Source organism: Bombus terrestris, chromosome 13 (assembly GCF_910591885.1).
Source record: "Bombus terrestris chromosome 13, iyBomTerr1.2, whole genome shotgun sequence".
Classification (NCBI taxonomy): Eukaryota; Metazoa; Arthropoda; class Insecta; order Hymenoptera; family Apidae; genus Bombus; species Bombus terrestris.
This window is the reverse complement of record NC_063281.1, coordinates 9,038,471-9,058,679: the sequence shown is the minus strand read 5'-3', so window position 1 is coordinate 9,058,679 and position 20,209 is coordinate 9,038,471. Positions and strand designations below refer to the sequence as shown.

The window sequence follows — 20,209 nt, the reverse complement described above, 5'->3', positions numbered from 1 at the left end:
TTATCATCCCCCGCTGCAAGTTATCATTTTCAAGATCAACAATTCAAGGACTAGGATCGATTTAAGGTAAGATATTTCAATTTTTATATATACTTTATTTGAAGATTTATGGAATATCGAAATTTTGTCAGTATTGATGCGTGGAACTATCGCATAAAATGACGGATTTCAGTTTCTTTCGTAAATTATTAAGAAATTGTATTTTTAAAGTTATTATTTCTAAAATTAGAGTTTCAATTACAATTCTAAAATTATTATTGAAATTCTAGTTTCCAATATCTGAAATGTTGAGAAATATAAATCAGATTTCCTTTCTTTCTAATGGACAATTCTGTTAAGTATTGTTTCATAATTGGGCGGGGTATAGCAGTTTAAAAATAGTTTACTATAGACTATTAATCAGGCATTTATTTAATTGTACGTAATACTCAGATATGTAGATTGTCTTCCTTGAATTATACAATGATTGAAAGTTTCGTGATAGTTTTCTTCGTCTATTTTCTATGCATTTCTTTTATCACATCGAAAGCCCTGTATAATTTCTTTGTTTTTTCGCACTTACTCTAGAAGTATTTACGTATTACGCTGACGTATTTACAGTAGAAATTTGGAATAAGATTTTTCGAGCAACGGAATGAATATATTGAACAAAAGATAAAATGAAATTTTAGGACGGCTTCGGACGTCGATCATTTCTTTAACTAACAAATGAAAATGAAAGTTACAACACTGTTGAATCGTTCGAATTTTCTAAAAATATATACAAAGTATCAACATTAAAATATCTAGACTGGAAAATTTGTACATTCGCACGATGATATGAATTTGTTCCATTTCATTTGAATGATTCAAATCAGATTTCGCGATATATCGAAAGCTTTCGTTGATTCGCAGAACTTATTTTCGTTTCGTTGATCTTCGAATGCTAAACGACAATTTCACTATGATACACGTTTCTATATTGAAATATGTTGTAAAAAAGGTAAGATCAGCGTCTCTACAGATATGCCACATAGTGAGTATCGCTAAAATTTTCTACCGAAGATCCTTCAAATTCTCCTAATTTCTGTCCTTCGTAACTTTCTTCTCATTCAAGCAGAATCATCAATTATCTTTAAGTGATCGAGCATTTATGACATCGCTGTTTGTTCATTTTCTCTTTCCCGTCTTTCTCTTGATCCATGTGCTTACGAACGGATTCTATAATTATTTTAACGATAGTTGTTTTTTTTTTCGTTGTAAAGTAAATATATTAGTAATTTTGTAATGAATTTCTTACCAGCGATGGACTTTTTGTCTACTGCAAACAAAGCGTCGCAAAGCTCTTTCCCTATGGAGATTTCAGGATTCAATCCCGAAGCCCAGATCATCAACATTCGGAAACCGTGTTCCTTGTAACTCGAAGGACCTATAAGAGGAGCTTTATCGTCCTTTTCGTAAGGCTGTTCTCGGTTTACGGAGGCAACATCGAGGATCAAAATATTTTTGTAAATTACAATTTATCGCTAAATCATCTAATCGTCTTTATCACTCGAGAACTACTTATTTTAAGAAATGAACTTTATACCTCGATGACTCTGCGATCTTCGCGTTTTTGATTTGAAATTCTCTTATAAAATATGTATAAAATAATTATTTTACCAGTGTATTGATGCTCGATTGCTCGAATCTGATCGTTTGTGAACGCCCAATGCAACGCCAATTTTTTCCAATCTTCCGGACCTAACTGTTTGTATGCCAACTTCCATAAAATCGATCGAATATGCTCCGAAAAGGCGCCATTGTTACTGGAAATGCTTCCACCCCTCGATCCTTCTCGCCATCTTCTTCTAGCTGGCGTTAGATCACGAATTTCTTTGTCGGATGTTGAATCCTCCTAAAAAGAACCCTGTCTGTCACCTTTATCTGCTGTACGTGTAAAATTTGATCCTTCTACAGGTTGTTCATTCTTTATGAACCAAATTGAGGTGTAAAAATTACGTAAACGTAACATTATTGACGAACGTTGATAAAGTGTAGCATTGTTTTATCAAGATCGATACCTTAGATGTTTTATTATACACATTAGGCACACCAGAAAAATTTCTAGATTATTACAGTAGTATAGAGACGTTCCAAGACTGAAGCTTTATAAAATTCTAAGATCTAGATGGAAGAAGAGATAGCGAGGATAAAAATATTAAGTGAATCCTTGGAATTGTTTGTCAGAATCACACATAACAATTTCCATGATTTTGAAAAAGAATAGAAATACTTCGCATTTTGAATTCCATAATATGGTGAAATTCGAATGAAAAATTAGTTGCAAGAAAATACCAATTTTTTCTCTCATCGTTGATATTAGGAAGCGAGATTCGATGATGCAAATTAATTGGAAAAATATATGCTACGTTAATACACCGCTCCTAATGAGCTAACACAAAAGTCTCGGGTCGTCGACTGAATAATAATTGTAAACCAAGGAAACATAATATTCCGTAAATTTTACGTCACCTTAATGGAACGTTTAAGCCACCTACCGGTGTGGGATAGTCCAATCTCGCGATTTTAATTATCATGTCGACGATTGCCGTGAAACTGCCTCTTGCCGCGATGTAAAGCGGTGTCCTGCCGCTCTGTGAACATCCGGGCAACTTCGTTTTAACTTTATTAACTTTATTAAGTTCACAAATGCCACAGCGGTGTCGATGTCAAGTTGGAGTACTCTCGAATTGAAGGATATCATGCACGCTGCCCTGCCTGTGTAAACTTTGTTCAAGGAACGTAGCCTTGTTGACTATGTTAGCTCGTCACATTCGTGTTAAACCGGGGTTAACATACTCGGTACAAAGAGACGCCTACATTGATTGTGTTGGGTCGACATGCCACACCGTTGCGAGAAATTTTCCCGATGGAATAACCCCGGTATTATTTTACAAACGAAGTTTAATGCTTGGATATGGAAATGGACGTCGAGTACATTACGACACGTCCGGGACTACGTTCGCGGTTGCAGGTAGTAAAACCGCGATACACTTGTGCAACTAAGTTTCCACCGTAACGTTGATTTTACCAGTTGTACCAGTTTCAGCTATTTCGGTAATTTCACGTCAGATATACGAATATTTCAACGGTTACCGTGGAAAGCTTTTATGTAATATTACATGGTTTATAGAAAACGTTTTGAAACTTTGTCAGCTCTGTAACGTGATACGACTGTTATGGTTATATTCGTACAATTTGAAACAAATCTGAAAAAGTAGATAGAAAAGAGAAAATATTTGCTGCAATCATATATTTAGCAAAAGTTAGTATACCATAAACAAACGTCTTAAAATGTATGTAAAAAATGGAGTAACTGAATGTTGAAGATTGGTAATAGAATAGTTAATTGGCCGTTTAAACACTTTTGTGTTCTCTACGAAATGTATATTTCCACTGAATTTATATTTTTAGATCGGATTCAAACTATGCCAATATAGTCACGACAGTCGCGTCTCATTACAGCGTTAACAAAATTTTGAAATGTTTCCTACTACATACACGACGTATTCATAAAAAATATCTACGAGTTTTCGAATCTTTTCATGAACCTGTTTATATCATTTTGGAAAAACAAATACAGAACGAAACTACCAAAAGCGAATAGTATCGGTATTTACCTGTTCCCTTTGTTCGATATTCGCACCTGCTGCTAGCAGCAGTTCGCAAATATCCGTGTGTCCCATTTCTGCGGCGATGTGAATCGGCGATTGTAATCTCTGGAACAGATAGAATCGAATCGTGTCACGAGCGAATGTGTAAAAATGTATCATCCACGAACACTGTCGTACGCACCGAATTTAAGCAATTTAGATCGACGCCTTTATTGATCAGTATCTCGACCGTTTCTACTTCGTTGTTCTGACAGGCCAAATGCAAGGGCGTGTTTCCATGCTGCAAACCGATTTCCGGTGATGGATGATTATTGAATATCGATTACACGTATCTTAAGTATACCTTGGTTTGTTTGTTGAGTGCTGCCCCATGGTGAATCATCGAATCTAATATCCCTTTGCAACCCTGACTGGCAGCCACGTGAAGCGGGGTAAAGCCCATCTATAAAAAGAACGATCGAGTACGTTCGTTGATTAGTAAGATGATAACGAAGTTAAAACGTTATTTACTTCGTCGGTTAATTCAGTGTTCGCCCCGGCTCTCAATAGCAATTGAGCTATAGCCGTGTGCCTCGTTCTCGTGGCCACGTGAAGGCACGTGTTGCCTTCATTGTCCTGAGCATCCACCTTAGCTCCCAGTCCTATTAAAACTTCCACGGCTTCTAGATGTTCTTCCGCGCAGGCACAATGTATAGGCGTCTGGCCTTTCTGTAAATCAACGTGAAATAGTTAACTTCGCCGCGCAAGATTATGTTTCGAAGAGTTTCCACTGTCTTATGTGATTTAGTTCTGGATAAAAATTAGTGCATCTCAGAGGGCAATTTATTTTTTGTACAAATAGCTAGAAAAACATATTTTCTACAATTAAGAAAAGATTCAACTGTGAAAGAATTAAATGATATTTTGTGAAAAATGTTATCATTATTATTGAGTTTATTTAAGTTCGAATATTCCTGCAGTTTTCTGTCCAAATTTTGCAATTTTTCCGGAATACTGGAAAGATCAAACATTTTCATTCAAAGAAGAAGATACATATAAAGGGAAAGGTCACAGATGAGTCGTCATGATCGAATGTACGATAGCTGGAAGTGGAAAGCCGGAAGCACCAGCAAAACGATGCAAGTTCTATAAAATTCCCTCAAAGGACTGTAGTTAGATTCATGCTGCTGTACGTTGCACTCTCTCCTTCGGGGACTTCACTTGTCTTCGCGATAAGAAGGCAATATAGCTAATGTCGGAGACCTAGTTTCGTAGTATCTAAATCAAGAGACACAGGGGTAAAGAGAGAAAACGGGCACTAGTCTCCGTATAAATTGAAGTTTCTTGCCTCCTCTGTATCCGTTCGTGTGCAAATATTTACATTCTCCTATCAATTTAGTGTGGATTAATATCTTACGACACATTGAATAAACTGCTTTCGAGAAACTGGGAATATAACTTGTCATTCTGGGGACGAAGTTGAGAAAGAAGTTGCAAGTACCTTTTTCTCATGAAATTTAAAGTAATGCAAGGTAACAAAATGAGAATAACGGAAAGTTACGAAGAGCAACGGAAACTTTAGATTTTACATTTACAAATATTTGGAACTTTAAATCTAAACTTTTTTATTTAAAAGTTCGCGTATTAAAAAGTACACCTTAATCCAGTGGTTTCTTTTCAAGCTGAACTCATTTCTGTACAGAATTACGAAACAAGAAAGAACAAAAATGAAAAGAACACACGATCTTCTAATTTCAAATTTTCACGCGCTTGAAATTTTTCAACTTTTAAATCTATTATTTTATTGAAAGGTCACAGTTCCCATTACCTGCATCATCGACTTCTCTTCCAGTTCAATTCACATTTTTCCCGGTTACAAAAGAAAATAACGAAATATGATAGCTCTTACCTTATCCACGGCATTCAATTCGATTCTTGGCACATTGGTAAGCGCGGTTATCATACTTGGATGACCGGCACAGGCTGCATGATGAAGAGCTGTCGCACCGGTACAGTCGGTTGCATCTCCGTTCAACGATTCCACTGCCTCAGCAAGGTAGTCGACGACGCGAATGTTGTTGCCTCGAGCAGCACACATTAAGAGAGTGTATTGCTTCTGTAACAGAGTAGTAGTTACGCATACTACTCTACTAAATGAACGTCATCGTAATGTTGGCCTCGTTGCAGCGCCAGCATATAAATCTTTTATCGGACCGTATTGTTATTGAATCAAACGAACTGAAACATGTTCCAAAAGGAAAGCTCCTTTAAAAATAATCTTGAACGGTTTCTTTAAGAATTTCCGAGAACAGTGAAGGGTTTTCTTTGAAAGATAAGGTCACGTTCAAAGCTTCTATCGTAAGAAATACTCTATGAGAAAGGTTCGTGACTCGATTTATGATCCTATATGAGAACGATACGTGAAATCGTAGACGTACGCTTATATCAACTTAAATTTTCTTTTTTTACGAAGTTGCAGTCGGTTCGAAAGATTCAAATTGATTCGATTCCGATGTTTTTATTTAGTATTAATCTATCGGTATAATTATCGATATACCTTGTTTACCGCTGACACGTTCGCTCCGGCGTTGATTAACATTTTAACAGCGTCCCTGTGTCCATATCGCGCAGCCATGTGTAACGGACGCATGCCGAACTTGAAACATGGCAAATGGAATTTAATTACGTTATGTCAATTTTATATAAAATTTGTTCAGATTCCAGTCACTGGTTTTCTGACATTCGATAAAATTTTCTTCAAATATAGAAAATTCAAGCGTATATGCAAAATAATTAACATTTGAACGAAACGACGAGAAACACTCGTAATAACGTTCGAATCGTCGTCTGTTCATTTGTTCTGATAATTATTCTGGTTTAGTTCAATTTTACTTGAAGCAAATATCTGAATGATAATATTTTCACTGCGATATTACCTTGTCTCTAGCCTCGATGTCGCATTTCGCTTGTATCAACATCTCTATGATCTCCGTGTTCCCCCTGGACGCTGCCCAATGAATTGGCGCCCGACCATACTAAACAATAATTTTCCAGTGCAAACATACGCGTATCGTGCGTGTTTCTAGCGTTTCAATCGATATTAAATTACCGTTATTAGTCACTAGAGACTCGTCTTGTGTTAGATTGGCAGAAAAGTTTATTTCGTTTTATAAGAAAATAACAGATGCACAACATTTTGTAAAAGGAAAGAAACTTTTGAAACAATCTAATATTTTCGTTTCCGATCATTTTTCATGCAAATAGTTTCGTTGAATACGACATAAGATAAATATAATTAATTTTCATGTAGGAAACGCGATGTTCGTTCAAATACCAACGTGAACTCCCGAGGAAGAAATATGTAAACACGTTAAAGCGAAATATTTCGTACTCAGTCAGACGTTTGATTCGAATACAAATTTCATTGCATTAATATTAAATGCAAGAAGATTGAAATAGTTCGAAAGCAACGACGAAATTGGGAAAACGATAAATTTCCTTAATTGAATCCTTAATGCTTCGCTAATGGAGCTTCTAGTAGTAATGCCTCGTATGTAGTCAGACGCGCGCCCTTACATCGACTTACATCTCCGCCATTACCACGAACGCATCATGTTATCTGCTTTCGACAGTGCAGTGAGTTTTGCACAGCATTAGTATTAACGAAGTAGCGCGAAGCGAAAAATTCTATTTGCAACCGTACTATTTTTCGACTCCATTCCGGGAAATTCGATTTTTGTGTCGGAAATTGATTCGACGTAAACTGTGATTCGATTGCAGCGGATTTCTTTCAATGCTTTCATATTCACCCGTTGTTCGATTTATCATATAGCTTGTTTTTTCCCCACTTACATTGTTCCTGGAATCGACGTCCACTGGCTCTTTGAGCACTTTGCGAACGGTGTCCGCTTCATTTTTTATCACAGCCTCGTATAATAGAAGATCGTTCTTAAGTACTGGTAAACAGAAATTTTCAATGAGCTTCTTTCATTATAAATATTAAAAACAATGTTAATTAGAAACCTGCGCCACTAAATATTCTATTTTCACCTTTCTAACCTTTTATCTTTTTTGCTCGATACAATAAACCCTCTATCTACATTTTATTTTATATTAGGTTGTTCAGAAGATTTATAGAGAAAGTTAAAAGAGATTTCATTAGAATTAGATGTCCTGCCATCTATAACTTCTTGAATCTTCTCTTGAAATATTTGTCATCATCTTCGATAAAGAATTCCTTCGAACAGCTTTTACATGTTTCTACATAAAATATTTAATATTTTGTCTACGTATCTGTTTTATTGATTAATTTTGGCCGTTTTTCCTTAATTTTTTTTTTTAGTATTCAATAAAGTGTAGTATTCGTTTGAACATTTCATTATTCAATAAAAAATTATAATAAACATGCTACGAACTTTTCGAACATCCCAATACTTTCTTTCAAAGAGATTTCTAAAAATCTTGTCTTTAAAAAAAAAAATGTTTCTCATATCAGACTCGAGAGCAATGAAAGACGATGTTTCGTAATCTCTCGAAATTTGTTCGTTTACTCAATCCAATGACACAAAAAGACGAGGAGCTTTTGATTTATTGTTTTCAAGTTTAGACTGGATGGAGAGCTAATACTAGGGAGAACAACAAAATTTCTTGAAGATATCGCATTCTCGCTTTCTGTGATACTTACTCCTAGCAGTCTTTTGGTTCAACACTTCCCCTTCGATCGCCTCGTTGATATTCAGGGGCGAGGGTGTCTTCGTCATTTCTTCTTTGTCCACCATGTTTTGTTATTTTCTCGTGTCTCTCTTCGGTCTACATGTTGGCTCTCATCCCGTGTACTTATTAAATCTGAAATTTAAAATTGAACACGAACGTGCTTCGTTTTCTCGTTATTCCCAGCTTGCACTAACAGGCTATGAATTATAAAACATTTTACGTGGAATTACGTAATGGAACGGAAATAAGTTTTTCAAGTCTCGTTTAGGTTTAATGTGAAATTATGCAAACGAGAGTTTTCGTACACGTTCCAATTTTATCATGCAGTTCATTAGGAAAATTTATTTGCATCGGATTTGTGTAACGCCTCCGGTTATTAGTCTATTGATTTCGCCCTGGAGTTCATATTTTTTCTGATGCTACTTTGACCTTTTATTAATTATAATTCCACGAATTTGTTAATCCATGAAATCTACAGTGAAAGCAATTTGATCAACCTGCAGTTATTAATAGTCGGAAGTTTCCATTTGTATCGAAATTCGGCGCATGCCTGGCAGGCTGCTCGACGAACACAAATGAAATAATTATACGCATATTTGCGGTTTCGCTTTAGTATGCTATTCCAAGGATGGCGTATGTATTTACTAATTTGCATCAGTGACTTGACTCACTCACTATACACGAATTAACGTCGTTATTATGTGGGGAATCCGTTGCTCAATTTCGAAACGACGTTGGCAAGAGGTTCAATAGCGGTATTCATGGAACAGCTATGGTCCTCTAACAGGTGTTCGAGATCACAATTAAAACGCGTAACGGCATAGAGATAGACGGTTAGTAAGTGGAAGTGGAACGTATGAAAATTTCATCGCTAATTTTCCTTCGTCGATTTCACTCACGGCTTAATTAGAATGTACAAGTTGCCACAACGAAACTCGTATCGATCTGTTTTTCTAATGTTCTATTCATCAACCTAATAACAATATTATCCTCCCACGTCAACCAAAATCAAAAGTTACGACGTTGTAGATATCGATCCGGTCGAGTAACCACTAAAAACTCTATCTTAGGCGTGGAATAATGTAAAGGAAGATACAAAATCCTACGACGTTCGTACATGTCGTCGTCAGTCTAACTGCAAATACTTTATTTATAAGATTCACAACTATTTCACTCACGTTTATTGGTTATACATGTTTTTCCTTTCACAAGTAACCATTTCAATGTTATCCGTTTGGCGATACGTATCTTATATTCTGTAATTTTTCTCAAAATCACTCAGGTGGATCTCGTAAAATCAATGCATGCAAGGTTCTCGTGTCGCAGACGTCAAGAGGCGAAAGTATATCATGACTCGAGATGAGAAAGGAGAAACCTCCTTTCAAAATATGTAAATACAAAACATTCTTCTCACAGACGAACGCAGTTGTTTGTTCGTTCCGTTTCACGTTTTCTGCGAGAGGCATCATCGAGTCAGTTTCATGGACACGAATAGGGAAAATATATGAAAACACAACGTGTTTTGCGAACTAGTTTTTTTCTTTCTTCTCCTTTATTTGCACTCCTCGCGATTTATTTATTTTTTTTTTTTTTTCATCAACAGAACGTTTCCCATCGTGTTTTAGTCGCGTTCTATAACTCGCGGGGAATGTTTAACGAGTTGCAGAAGCGACCAGAAAAATGAAATTCTCCAACCGAGAGTTTGGTCTGCGACACCTTTATGAAATGCGGACAACGATGTTGAATACGCGGAGAAATTCTGTCAACTGTTTGTTACCGAATTTATTGCGCTGGGAAAGTTTTAATAAGAATCTTCTTTCCGCTTGTGATATTTTTATGATTACGAAATGCGAGCAGAATTCCAGGGATGGGTTGCACGGTCTAAAAAAATGTTACGTGGCAATAAGAGTGGATGCTGTTCCAGAGAAAATTCACAATTGGTTGGAAATACCAGTTGGATTACTGTAGTTCTCATTGTCTTTCTCTCTCACTCTTTCTTCCTTCCACAGATCAAACAATTTTTATATAATTGCTACAGTAATATGTAATACACTCCTTAACCAAACACGATTTAATTTCTGAAACGTTTCTATCTTAATAGAATTTTTCAGAAAATTGTTTGCAATGAGAGATGTTGGCTATTGCAAATAAAGGACGCCTGGTCAATCTGGATTGAGATGAATGATGATTGTAGTACAGTTTTGATTGCAAACACGAGTCTACATAATTTAATTTTTAAAATATTTTCACTGGAATAAAAAATTCTTTTTATCTTGTTCGCTACTTGGAACACGGTTGGATTGGTTAATCAAATTATAATGAATAGTGGTTTCATGATATTCATTGCAAAAGCGTGTCTTGCATCATTTAAATTCTGTTATATTTCAACTTTAATAGAAATTTTTAAAAAATAATACGTTTGTTATTCGAGACACGAGTGAACTGGTCAATTGAATTCTGATGAATGATGATATTGAAGGTTGACATAATTCTCATTGCAAACGTGATTCTGTATTCGGTTACATCGTTGAAATTCAATCGAACGTTAACTATGTATATCGTTAATTTATTGCCATCGCATTTAGAAATAGGAGTCGACGTTTATCTATAATTCTATTGGATAATATTTCGTGTATAAGGTTAACGAAGTTTAATCGTATCATTGATATTTTCGTTCGATTCCACGAATGTTCCATTTCCTAAACTCCACGCTCTCATTAGTTGTTAATGATGCGAGTTTGAAATAACCTGGCTAACTCCAATTACTAATGGCAACGCAACGTAGGAGGATAATCGCTATTTTCGCAGAATACACTATTATGCTATTATATCGCGATTAGTCAATTAATCGCGACATTGATTCCTCTACTAGTCGTAGTCCTCTACTAGATTATCTTTACTAGTCGAGCGTTAATAGGAAGCATCAAAGTTCCTTCGACTGACCTATAAATGGCTAAAACGGAACGTTGTGGACGCACGTATCGGCAGAGACAATTTTGAGAATTAGGATATTTTTCAAGCTTAACTGCAGCTTTAGCTGACTCAACTGAAATATTACGTTTCATGGAGCAGCGACTTTTAGAAAGATTGAGCAGTAAAGGAATACACGAATCTCTAAATATAAAACACTGTAGCGTAGTTCATGGTTTCGATGATACGATTTCCAATATACTTTCATTTAACAGCTTTTTAATATTAGCTTGATTAAAAGTTGACAAACGAGGCCGTGGGAAAAAGATTAATGTTTGAACGACTGGCTGTACAATTGATAGAGAAATTTTTATTGAAAGAGAATACGCGTTTTTCGCCAACTATTCTCTCGCTGTATTCCGCAAATTAAATAAATAATGCTGAAAAATAGCCAGAAAAGGGGAGAAAAATAAAAAAAGAAGATAAAATACAATTTAGTTGTTCCCTGTGACGTGTCTGGTTAATTACGTCAGTTTCTACTTGACGATCAACGCTCGAGATTTCGACCAAGTTTCTTATTCACGTTTTGCTAGTATTTCTCAGATAAATCTTAAAGCGTTTTCCATGTATCAAGAACGAGTTTAATCGGTTCCCTTGATAGAAAAGTAAAGTTGAGATTAAAATAGCAAATATGGGAACAATTTTTGAGCGGGAATATAACGCTCGAGCAAATCGTCGATATTTCCCTATTAATGCAACTGAGAGCACCGGCGATCAATTACACTGCTTTTAACCTTTGGTAAATTTTGTCAGCAGTGAATGAAGAGCGTTTATCACGTCGCGTTTGACTCGGCGCGGTGTTACGATAATCTGATGGCACAGTTTTGTAATCCCTATCGAGCCACGACGTTAACGTCGTTACGACATAAATGACAAGCTATTCAAGACCACCGATAATATTGTCGTGAGAATTAAGTAAATAACGATTTCCTGACCATAATTTTATCGAGCGAGTTATAGGTTTTCAAAATATTTCGTATTTTGATAGGTTGATACAACGTCGTCAATTATGGAAATGGTAATCTAGTAATTATATTTTGATTGATCAATGTATAGTATACTGTTTCCCCGAACATAATGAAATTCCGATAACTCCGCTTCCCTCTCTTTTTATTGTTTCCTACAGATTAAATGTTGTTCGAAATATTAAATAGACCGTTTCAAAATGGCTTCAGCAAAGATTTGCATTAATACGTTATACGATGTAGCGTCGGTGATGTTTACTTTACTTTGAAACTTCAGGCGATTTCTGTCTTGCATCGATTCAATAATAGATTAGAATTATAATACGTTGTAATTATATACACCGGTGTTTCCAATGTAAATCCCCGTAACATCACGCGTGAGGTCACATATTTGCACTAATATCTTTCATTAAAAATGACAAATGTTTGCGGAGCGATCGATAAACGCCTCCACGAACTCAACGCTGACGATACAAAAAGAAGGAAAAATGCGAGAAAGATGAGCGAAAAGCGCTCTACCCATTTCTTATCCGACGGGTCAATGAAGCTGTGTAAAGAAAAGGGCGGCTATTTAGCGCGTGGCTGCAAGATGAGAAGTCAAGTAATTAGCGGTAACCGGCCCCTCTGTTTGCTTTCCTTTCTGTGCAGTTGGCGACAAAAGTGGAGAACGTGCGGGTCAACAGATAAAGAATGACGGTTGACTGTGAGATGACGCCTTCGGTAAAACGACCAGCGCACGTTACTTCGTCCGCTTTTGTGCTAAAAATAAAGGTCGTCGGTAGGTTGTTACGCGTCAACGATAATCCCTTACTGGACTCTGATCGTATTGCGGATTAACTTGTGTTCCTTCTACCTCGATAAAAATTCGAATTACAGGCTAAAAGTCATCGATGAAACTACGTTTGATATAAACTTGTTTGTTTCGAGATTAAAGACTTAGACTTAGATTGAGATTTAATACACTTATACGAAGGTCCTCTTTTTTCAAAAGGTTCCTCGGTTGTAATTTACTGTTATCCATTGCTATTAAACTTCAATATCTTCCACCTCTGGTTGTTTAAAAAATTCTATACCTTGTAATAGAAAAAAAAAAAATATTTTCCCTTTCATTTTTCTCAAATTCTTTGTCAATTCTAGATTTACAGTCGAAACGGAAGAGTCTCAGGGGGCAACAGACAAACAATGATACCTTGCAACTTATACTTTTTACACTTGTTTCGAGCTTCACAAATATCATTGTGATAGTCGAGTCTCGCTATAGCGGTGATAAAATTTCAAGATATTTCGTATAACATATTTAGAAAAGGTTTTTACAATTGTTTGAAAACTTTCGTACATCACTGTACCAACAGTTCCGAACTGATAAAAAATTTGGTCGAATTTTCGATCTCATCGTTGTTGCTGCAGTGTTGTTGCCTATGTTACCTGCGGACACACGCAACGAGCTATTTGTCACAAGCTAAAAATAAACACAATGCAACCGGCCTGTAGGTTATTCTCTATCCTTCTTCATTTCCCTGCCATTCGTTTTTCCAGCGTGCTTTCTGGCGTTCGCCGTCTCGATTTTTCCGAGAACAAGAGAAACATTTGCGATTTACTCCAAATGGGTGAATATTCTCTCGATCCTCGAATCGTACGCTCTTTTTGTCCTATGTTCGCAATTTTTCCATTGGTCTCCCGGTTACTTTTATCCGCGGCTTGTTAACGCTCAGTTTGGGATTCGCGCGGTTCACGAGCGAGTAATTACGTGCCGTGATAAAATCGATTTTCAAGGAGGCTCTGGACACGCCGGACTTGCCACAGTACTTTGAAATTGAAAATAACAAGTTCGTTGAATTGAAAATAACAAGAAGCTCCTCCTCCAACCTAGATCATCCACTCACGCTAAATATACACGGCCACCGGAGATTTCTTTCCAGTTCGTGGTGTTATTCCATTATTATTTTTCAGAGGACAATGTTCTCGATGCCTAACGAACAAATTTTTTCTTTTAATTCTAATTTTGATTTTTATCTTGCAACAAATTTTATCCGTTGACGTCATAGCGATCGCTACGCTCACGGTAGCTATCTCACGACTTATCTATCACACGGAGAATATCTGTATCTTTTCGAGTCAAAGCGCTTCTCCGTTGGCATTGTTACGAAAATCGAATTCACGAATTCCGAAACAGCGCGAGTTCATCTATGGAGCTACTACTATAACTGCTTCCAGTTTGCTTAACATTGAAGATCACAAGGAGAAAAGTGCAAGCCCACTTCTGTCATTTTTCTGATTTTTAACAATAACTTGGTCGAGGAACCAGAATAAACGCACAGTATTTTTCAAGAATTAAATAACATTCATTTCTTTGCTATGTTAATTTAACTCGGTTAATGACATGTTTAGGTAACTAAGTATCTTGGAACTCGATCTTGTTTTAGTTCCTTGCACGAGTATCGATCGAGGATTCGTCAGAAAAAAATGGAAAGGAAGATAAAAAAAGAGATAACAAAAAGATATGAAGGAAAGGAGGAGCAAAATGGCTCGAATTGTGACAAAAATTTCCATTTCTCAAATGAAACTATTCTCAATGTCGATGGTTTTCAATAGTCATGCCGGATGATAATCGTCCTATGAAGGAAAACTGATAATTTCCTGCTTCCATACGCAATTACCATCTGTTAAAGCGACCTCTTATCACAGTGAAAGAGCAGAGCAAAGTTTCTCGATAGAAAGCTTGAACTGGAAGAGAGCGAGAGAGAGAGAGAAAGTAAGTTCCATCGGATTCGCCAATAATTTAAACCGAACTTGCGGTAGGATACGTAGGTATTTCTGGCCAACTGTTTGATATCGGTGCAGTGATATATTCGCGGATACAAAAATGTCTTACATTTCGATTATCGATTGAAATTTCCAATAATCTGCTCCCGCGCGCTGATACCACAGCCTCTAATACGCATTTTATCCGTCTTCCTCGTAAAATATTTGGTTGCGCGGAGAAATTCGCGTGATTTCAAGCAAGAACTCGGTTTAGAACGAGTTTAATTCGCGTGATTTTCATACGGCTAGTTTTTTTTAATAAACTGTTCGATACAATTTATCCTTTTGATTCGTTTTTATGCCAAACTGTATAAATTTGTTCTGCTTCTTCGATAAAATTTTTAGTTATTTCTGACGTTTCTGCGGATCGATTCGTATTTTTTGAAATAATATCTCGCTCTAGAATGAATTTATTCGCATGTTCCTAACGTAGTAAATTTTTTTTCATAAATATTTCCATTCGATTCACCCTTTCCATTTGTTTCCGTTTCGGGCTGTATACATTTATTTCATTCTCTGACTCTAATTTTTAGACGGTTCTGACGTTTCCACGAATAACTTTAATATTCATATTCCTTGAAACAAGAACGAGTTATTTTAAGCGCGCTAATGTCTGATAGTGAAATCATCGATGTTAAACGGTTTCTCGTATTTTTTTCTCCGAGGAATTATTCCCACGGATTATTTAGGGTTTCTCTCGGTGAGGTTAGTTAATAACGCGTTAAGTAATCGATGCTACTTGATATGCGAAAAGCGACCGCTATTAACCCAGATGGTGGAATTCGGGCTAGCATTGAATAGCCATCGATGCACATGCGTTTCACGGATTCAATGAGCATTCAACGAGCCACGCTCGAAACTCGAAACTCAAAACGAAGAAAATCACTCGGAGAACTTTTTCTGGGCTGCTGCTTTCATTTCCCTGCCACGCTCTCTTAGGCTCGCTAACACGAGCAATAAACATCATTCCTATCATTTACTACTCACTATCCGTTCCATGTTGGAATTTTTTCATATTACAATTCATATGCGTTATTTTCTTCTTTACTATTACTACTGCTATTATTATTTATCGTTCTTCAACGCTGCCACATTCTTTAGGCCATTTTCTCATAATCGTGTTTTTCTGCTGTTTTTTAAATTTGAAGAAAATAATAAGAAAGATCGTTGTTGATGTGCATGAATTGTTCTTTCAGTTTCTATTACTAAGCGTTTCTACTTGTTCGAACAAGAGTAAGATTGAAATATAAAGGTTAAAAAACAGTACACTTAATTGAGCGCAATTGTAATTAAGATTAAATCTAAAGTAATCTTGGAGCGTCATGAAAATGTTACATGTTAAGGAAAAAATACGTTTGAATTCTTTGTAGTCTGAGCTGAAAATGTTTCACGGAGAACAATTCATGGCAGTAATATATTTTCCCTAAGGACACAAGATGGGGAAGTATATGAACCATCAGCTTTTTTCCTTTTATACTATCTTCTATCTACACATCTGTTGGATGTGTCGTTAAATGAAACACGAACCTGATCCCAAAGTTAACATTCACTTCTTTGTTATTTTCATTGCTGCAATGGTTGACAAAAAGATATTACGTTCATCATTTCCTTAAATTTTGAAGAAACAGTTTGTATTAAAAAATTGTCCACGGCCATATGATATCTGGAAATAAATTAAACACAAGGAGCACCGTCTACCTAGGGACTGATCTTTAAATCTATCCCTTTTAAAGCTTAACTGCACTTCGTACACCTCTTTTGTTCTCATCCCTATTTCCTTGTTCGTAAAACATTTTTATTTACGTAAAGAATTTTTGCTCTCATGCACAAGAAAAAGTCAAATATCCTTTAGGGAGCGTAATTAAAAAGTTAAAAAAAGAAGAGTAAACGTCGTTGACGCAACAAAGTTATCAAATAATCGTGTATTTCATTAATTACACTAGTTGAATGTGCGTGAGTGAAACGCAAGAGTAAGATAAACTCCGCCACACGACTACTGTATTGGTCACGCAATGATTACCCAGGGGGTTAATGATTTTTTTTCCTCGAGTATAACCGATCTGTTGAGGGGAAAGTTCGCCCTACATGCGAGAAGTTACTTGCATCGGGAAAGTAACTTTCTTTGGTTTAACCTATCTGCGCTAACTATCCTTTGATATAAAATGCTATTAAATAGTACACTGACTGCAACAATTGTTAAATATTTATCAATAATCTGCAAATTCATTTATGCAAATTCATATTTTTATATGGATAAACAAATCGTTGCTTTGTTGTTTGTATAAAAAAAAACAGATATGGTTGGTTCACTATATTTTATGCATCGTTTAAAAATATCCAGATACTCGGTTATTTTTAACGAGATGTATTTGGATCACAAAATTGAGAATAAATTAGAGAAAGAGAATATATATAATAGAATACATAAATTTTTAAAAGGCAATATGCAGTAATAGGATTGACGTTTGTAATTGTTGGACTGTGGATATTTCTACAAATTGATATTTCATGAATACAATTGAAGAAACGAAATGTAACCAGAATTCTATTATATTCGTGAGTATTACATTTTTGATATTTTTTTATATTTTCGTGAATTGCGTATTGTTTACATTTCTGTTGCTCTAAATTTCCAATAAATGCGTAATCCATCCACTCGACCTAATTCTATTTTCTCGATTATTTATACTCTTTTGTATTTGGAAATATTTTTCCAAAGATATTCCATAAATTTGTTTGAATATGAGGAAGATAATAGTATCTGAATGCCATTTATTGGAACAAAATTTTAACTAGTTCCAGATTAAACGAACTTCTACTTATTGACTCTATTTATCCAAACGTGAACTTCTATTAGACAGGTGAAATGTCACATATAGTACGAAGGACCTGTGAACTTCTACTAGGTAAACTCCAACGACGTGAACTACTTGTTCTCAGATAGAATCAGGTACGTGGTCTACTCCAATTATATTTATTTCTGCACTGCAACACTTTTCTTCGAATAAATGGGCAAACATTTATTTATTATTACCCAAAACCATGCAATTCACCCGATTAAGTTTTCCTTGCTGCTTACCACCACATATATTTCAAAATATTTTTCAAACATAATTTCCGAAAATACATACAGATCCTCAATTTATTTATTATTATTACCCTAAACGATAAATTTATTCGATACAATTCAGTTTCCCCTCCTCTCTATTCCTCTGTACATCAAAATATTCGTGAGAAAAGCTTTCCATAGCTCTCGTCGTACATGAAAACACGAAGAATGCAATGAATTCTTTCGCATAAGCTCGAATAGGTGCGTGGCGGTATTGCGTGGAAGTTCGAAATCGCGGCGGCCACTCGCCAAAGAGTCAGCATGCTAAATGAATAATGCGGAACTGGCGTTTGTACTCAGGAAGACACTCTGCGGATGCAGCATTCAGGCAGCTTCATTCGCATCGTCACGCCCTTTATCATTGTCTAATTGCGGTGGTAAGCAATGCTCGTACGATCAACACACCCTCTTACCGCCTTTCTTGTATTTCCTCGTACGAGCTGTATTTAACCCATGTTTGCATTATAATTAGATAAAGAAGTTAATAACTAAAAGAATTTACTCACGCGGTTTCACTCTGTGAAGTGTGTTGCTGATGACGTTGTTGTATTATGATTGCAGATGTTGAAACAGCGGTTGAAGAAGTCAAACGCAGTGGATAGATATGATCGACGTTTCGTTTCAAGTAAGCTGCACGATGTTTATAGCACGAAGGGCGGCATGCTACTGGCCGAATAGTTCCCGTCTCACCCCAACCCACCCCATTATCAGGTCGACGGCAGCGCAGCTACGTGGTGGTTGCAACGACTATGATAGGCGCTCGCAGTAAGTCGAATTTCCAGAGCTTTGTTGTTCCTTCTTTATGTTTCTTTCATCTATCTAGTTCTTCCTATTCTTTCGCCAGTGTCCTTTGTACTGTTTGAAAAATGGGCAGTGATTTTTTTTAAGACTTCTTTTCTGCTTAAACATAATATTTTTAACACGAGTGGAATTGCAGTCCATTTCGAAGACTCTAAAGTGAAATATCAATATTAGTGTTAAGTTAAATTTAGCGTTAAGTGTTCTTTTTCAGAGAGAAAAGAATGAAATTTATAAAGCGCGACAGTTTTGATTCATAATTCATTCGTGTGCTCTGAATACAGAAAGCTACTTTAAAGTAGTTGTTCGCGTTTGTACCATTTCTCTGATACAACTTCCACGTTGCCACCTTCACGGCCATTTAGAAAGCGTAATTATTTATACATCGATCGGGAACTCTTTCTTTAGAGTTCCGGATAAACGCGATAAAAACGGATTTTCTTTCGGCGAAAGCTGCTTTTAATCGAATTTACAATTCCTCGACTAATTTCACGCTCGATGTCGTTCAGTTTTTACTAAAACGACTGGCGTACATACTTTTTACATTTCTTGATATTAATTATCAGTTTATTTGTATCGTGATTTTCATTTGCATTGTAATTTTTGTCCGTCAATTATAATATCAATATACGTGCGATTAATTCGCGGTAATATCGTGTCAATCGATAAAGCAAACGGCTTTTAATAACCAGAAACACGTTTTGCATAGCGGCCAGATTAATTCGCGTTTTAATTAAATTCTCCATGAAGAACTGTATTTTCCGTTGTAGATCGATTGATTCCCGGCTTTCATCCACCGATATTGTTTTCCCCTATTACAACCGTTTCTCATTGTCTCGGCCGCCTATGGAACGCGTATTTGCTTCATAATCAAAAATACAACACGCAAAACTGGCTCACAATGTGTGCCTCATCGTTGCCTGCATTATTGTTATTCCGCCCATCGTTTCAACGAAAATTAAATTTCTGAGCACGAGACAAACAGCTATCCGTCTTCCTGAGATGAAATAGAAAAGTGAATTTTACAAATATCATACGCAACCGACGCATTTTTCCTTTGATCTGGAGCGTGCGTTTTCAATCAGAAACGAAGGGATGAAACGAGCTCGTTGCTTGTTTCTTCATGCTGGCGGAAAATTACAATGACACGTGCAAATTATGCCTCGTAGCGGAAAAATGCGAAGCGGACGCGTTTCCACTAACATTTCATCTGGGTTTACTCTCAAAGGACGAAATAG

The 20,209-nt window shown here is 36.2% G+C and overlaps 1 protein-coding gene across 2 annotated transcripts; it reads right to left on the bottom strand.

Annotated features, from left to right (window-relative positions):
- Positions 1-390: 390 nt before the first annotated feature.
- LOC100646799 (ankyrin repeat and death domain-containing protein 1A) lies at positions 391-18,847 on the bottom strand. 2 transcript variants are annotated; one of them, XM_012315285.3, is made up of 14 exons: positions 18,680-18,847; positions 8,299-8,459; positions 7,467-7,570; positions 6,551-6,649; positions 6,172-6,270; positions 5,524-5,730; positions 4,146-4,343; positions 3,979-4,077; positions 3,817-3,915; positions 3,642-3,740; positions 2,520-2,615; positions 1,642-1,876; positions 1,280-1,420; positions 391-1,200 (listed from the first exon to the last, which is right to left on the bottom strand). In XM_012315285.3, the coding sequence occupies exons 2-14, from the start codon at positions 8,390-8,392 to the stop codon at positions 1,115-1,117; spliced, it is 1,656 nt and encodes a 551-aa protein (XP_012170675.1). In that variant the 5' UTR covers positions 8,393-8,459; positions 18,680-18,847; the 3' UTR covers positions 391-1,114. The 2 variants fall into 2 exon arrangements, with proteins under 2 accessions (XP_012170675.1, XP_020721847.1); XM_020866188.2 differs by having other exon boundaries at positions 1,280-1,408.
- Between the last annotated feature and the right edge of the window lie 1,362 nt (positions 18,848-20,209).